Source organism: Perkinsus marinus, assembly GCF_000006405.1.
Source record: "Perkinsus marinus ATCC 50983 genomic scaffold scf_1104296960350, whole genome shotgun sequence".
NCBI classification, from domain to species: Eukaryota; Perkinsozoa; order Perkinsida; family Perkinsidae; genus Perkinsus; species Perkinsus marinus.
In genome coordinates, this window is record NW_003206190.1 from 20950 (window position 1) to 24749 (window position 3800).

The 3800-nt window shown below is 52.7% G+C and overlaps 2 protein-coding genes across 2 annotated transcripts in view; both read right to left on the reverse strand.

Annotated features, from left to right (window-relative positions):
- Window positions 1-1443, reverse strand: part of Pmar_PMAR013218 (helicase, putative) — a gene marked incomplete at both ends in the record, with an annotated part of 3018 nt that extends 1575 nt beyond the window's left edge. The window contains 9 exons of the mRNA XM_002772835.1: window positions 68-202; window positions 250-365; window positions 433-563; window positions 756-800; window positions 855-929; window positions 978-1059; window positions 1101-1168; window positions 1221-1288; window positions 1336-1443. Coding sequence (XP_002772881.1) covers window positions 68-202; window positions 250-365; window positions 433-563; window positions 756-800; window positions 855-929; window positions 978-1059; window positions 1101-1168; window positions 1221-1288; window positions 1336-1443 — 828 coding nt within the window. The remainder of the gene's footprint in view (window positions 1-67; window positions 203-249; window positions 366-432; window positions 564-755; window positions 801-854; window positions 930-977; window positions 1060-1100; window positions 1169-1220; window positions 1289-1335) is intronic.
- Window positions 1444-2679: 1236 nt separating this feature from the next.
- Pmar_PMAR013219 (helicase, putative) lies at window positions 2680-3798 on the reverse strand (the record flags this gene model as incomplete). The annotated part of the gene is made up of 8 exons (XM_002772836.1): window positions 2680-2779; window positions 2831-2927; window positions 2978-3164; window positions 3210-3288; window positions 3338-3399; window positions 3448-3531; window positions 3581-3664; window positions 3718-3798. 8 exons carry the CDS (start codon window positions 3796-3798, stop codon window positions 2770-2772), a joined length of 684 nt encoding a protein of 227 aa, XP_002772882.1. The 3' UTR covers window positions 2680-2769.
- Between the last annotated feature and the right edge of the window lie 2 nt (window positions 3799-3800).

Below are 3800 nucleotides of genomic sequence, written 5' to 3' on the forward strand. Positions count from 1 at the left end.
CGTTCGCGTTACCATCGAATTCCTAAAAAGCAGCGATGAGGGGCCAAAGGGAGTGGTGACTAGTCACTTGGAGGAGCATTTGGTTTATCAGCAGTGCCCATCTACTGCGGTCCTTGAGGTTCTGTCTCATATCGATGAGTATTGTACGATTCCGATTGATCAAATTCTGTACGTAGCAGACGCGTTGTTGCTGATCGGACTTCTGAAGATGATACGATGGGGACCAACCAGGCCGGGATGAGTCCTCACCCATCGCTTGAAGCGGGGCTCGTCAGGATAGGCCTCGTGACGGTGTTTATCGCAGTACGCCTTCAGAGGGAGGATGATATCACCCTCCTCGTCGTCGTGTATGTGATCAGCTTCGGCTACAAAGGGACTTATTCCGTATCCTCTCCGCTCAACCTCAAGATTCCCCAGAAAAGATATGCCTACCTACTAGATCGAGAGCATAGTTCATAGCACGTGCACAGGGGACGTGGAAGCCTCGGTAACAGCCTTTTGCGGAGCACTGAAGTACAGCTCCAACATGAGGGAGACGACAGACATCACAGACCGCTTCAAATCTGAGAACAACACCATTGATCAGCCCGAACTTAGACATTGACGAGTTCCCGGCAAAGTTGTTGCACACGCTTAAGTGAGATCAAGTAGTCCTAATTGGCAGTTACTGACGGCGGGCGACAGAGCCTTGTGTTGGTCCTCGTGGGTTCCAATCGAGGTAATGGAGTTCGGTAAGGGGAGGATAAGCAGCTTACCTTTCTTGTAGATTCCGCATAGAGGCCGCGTCCAAAGATATGTACCTGTCAATTGACATCATCGTCCTCCTCCTCATCGTGGCAGGGGCTTGACCTCACCCGTATCTCCCCTCCTGAATGCTGCACTCGGGTATCCACCAAGCGCAGGCGGCGTGGATCCAATACCCTCCAAACCTACGACCGAGAATCAGTAGCGGTTGATGCGACAAAGCATGAGCTTACATGCCACCTTTGATCCTGAGGAGAGCCCCCGTTCGCCGCGGACACAACAAACATTGTCGTTCCCTCCTCGCCTCCTCCTCGCCTGATACTGAATTTCACAGACGGTGGCATACGTCGACTTACTGAGGCTGTTCTCTCGAGCGTATGTGCAGAAGTCGCAATACCATGCTCCTTTGGGCACGCGCGCTATACTGAAAGGAAGGCAACACCTCGCCGGCCCAACAGTGGGAAGGAGGAACTCACGCATAGCAATCCTGGTGGACCGCGGCTTCACAGGCGTCACAGATAAGGATGAGGTTCGGGTTGCCGTCCTGGGATGCAATACTGAGCACGGCTGAGGTGATCAATGGGAGCACACCTCATCGTCCTGGTCTTGTATAAGGCAAACGTCACAGACGACGCCGTCATCGTGGAGCTCCTCGAGGACCTCCTCTACAGTGTCGTAGGCCCGCGCGCCCTGTTGCATGCTCGACGGAGTCCTTTATAGCGACGACCTCAAGGGAAGAAAGAAACTCGTTGGACGTGAGCAGATGATACGGGAGGAGGGAACAATTCGACTCAGGAGAGGGGGTATGGAAACAATGTCAATTCTACTCGGATAGAAATATAAACAACGTAGAACTAATACGACCGACCCCAATGCTCCGTCAGGGCCGGCCACAGCTGTATTCTACTGGACCTCTCGGAGGGACCACTGACATCTCGGGGATTCCCATCAGGTCACCATCAATCACAATCGACTCCTCATCATCAATACCCACTAGTTATGATGGTGTTGTCCACTTAGGAGGATATGCCCAGCCAGATGGCAACAGAGACACCACTCAATGCCCTATGTGCAGCTAGACTGGACTAGGAGAGCAGACACCGCCGAGTGCATACCACTCGCTACGAAGATCACAGGGCGATGATCAGGTATACCCCACCAGGACCCATCGGTGATAAGGACGATGACTTGAGCTACGGCGGCATGCGTCATAGGAAACATCCGATGCGATTAAGGAGAGGAATGGTAATGCAAGTAGCACACAACGGCTCTCAGGTTGTTAGTAGTAGTATGGGGTCAAGCCAACGTCCCTTCTGCTCAGGTACTCTGATGAGGACCATCGAACTCGACAGCAAGCCAGCGAAGACCAGGAGGAGCACGATCTTCCAGCAAAGGGCTATGCCCAGCCCGTCAGTGGTAAGACCATCTCTCTGGCCACACATCGAGCCGTATAGACCTTCAACTATTGGCAGGAGGTAGGTTGAATACTATGACGCCTCCAAGGGCGACGAGGAATACTGGACCAGTGCAAAATGCCAGAAAAGACACAAGGACAACATTAGCCGCAGCTTTAGAGAGGCACCAAGAGGACCATGATGATGAATTACAAACAGCGACGATCACAGTGGCCACGTTCCTTAGACGGAGGTAGACAAGCCAGCGTACTTCAGCTCGTAGGAGTCGGCGTAGGGGAGGGAGGCGTCGAGGACATAGAAAAAGATCTGCAGGGCAAAATAGTCACCCGGCAAGCTCCGAGGGACCGTGTCTGCGATGGGAGTTCTGAGCATACAACTCCTGATGATAAAAGGGACGCCCCGACGGTGCTCTTTATAGGGCCATATAACCATAGCTCTGCTCTCTATGCGGTGCCATAAGATTACAATGTGAACCCCACTCGAAAGCCGAGACTGACCAACACAACACACACGAAAGGTTATAGAGGTAGATCAGGAAAGGTAATGAACGTTTAGCGCGGGGGTCCTCGAAACCAAGCCACGATGAGGCCGCGAGATGGTATCAGTATTTCTACAAGTACCTACTCAGAACACGTCAGCGCGTGCCCTACATGGCGCCTCCCCCATCCTACAGACTAGCGCTGAATACAATGCCTCTCCGCAGCTTAGTCCGGCCTTCGACCATCTTCTCCTCCAACTCCTTGTGGCCGATCAACTTAGCCGCCATTCCTATCAGGACAACTCCATTATTACAAACCTCACAACCTACGACCACTTACCTAGTTCCCTCAGTAGCTCCTCAAGGCGCCTCATGACTCGGACGACGCTGCCTTCGTACATCTCAACGGTCTGCATGATGTCCTTGAAAGGCTTCCCCTCCATCCAAGCCACGACTGCTGGGACCAGCTGCGGTCGTATGTGGTCCTCCACGTACGTGCTGGTGTCGACCCCAGCCACTTTGCATTCCTACAAGGGCGAGATACTGCCTCACCGACGACTCCTGGTAGGTACCGCCATCACTGTGGCCACGTCCTGAGCAATGACCTTCATTTTGTCCAAAGCCTTCGCCAAATCAGCGTTCTCGGGCGTCCTGATGATGTGACGAAAGTGCGGTATCGAAATCACCCAGCAGCCCCTACGTGGCATCTTCCGACTTCTCGTCCAGGATCAAACACGAACAGAGGGCGGCGATATGCTCAGCCTGGCAGGACCAGAAGTGTCACTAAATAATGATGATGAGGAGACCTACCGACATCCCTTCAAAGACGTTGTTAAAGACCAATTCAGTGAGGAGGATCTCGTCGCACGAGGAAATCTCACAAGCCAACTTGCCCTACAACCAACAACACTAACAAGGCGTCCCAACAGCAGGCCGCCTCCACCTTCTCGAGGACCACATTATTCCTATCCACGAAGCCCAGCCGACGCAAGACACGCTTCATCGATCTTAGCTCATCACGGAGGATCTAAAAGAATAACCATGAATACCTGTCAAGGTGGCGCCGTCTCCTGGACTTACCACAGTATTTTGATTTTTCAAGATGTCCGCGCACTTAGTCTGCTCCTCATGAAGATGAACTCGTTTCGTGAACAGGTCCATAA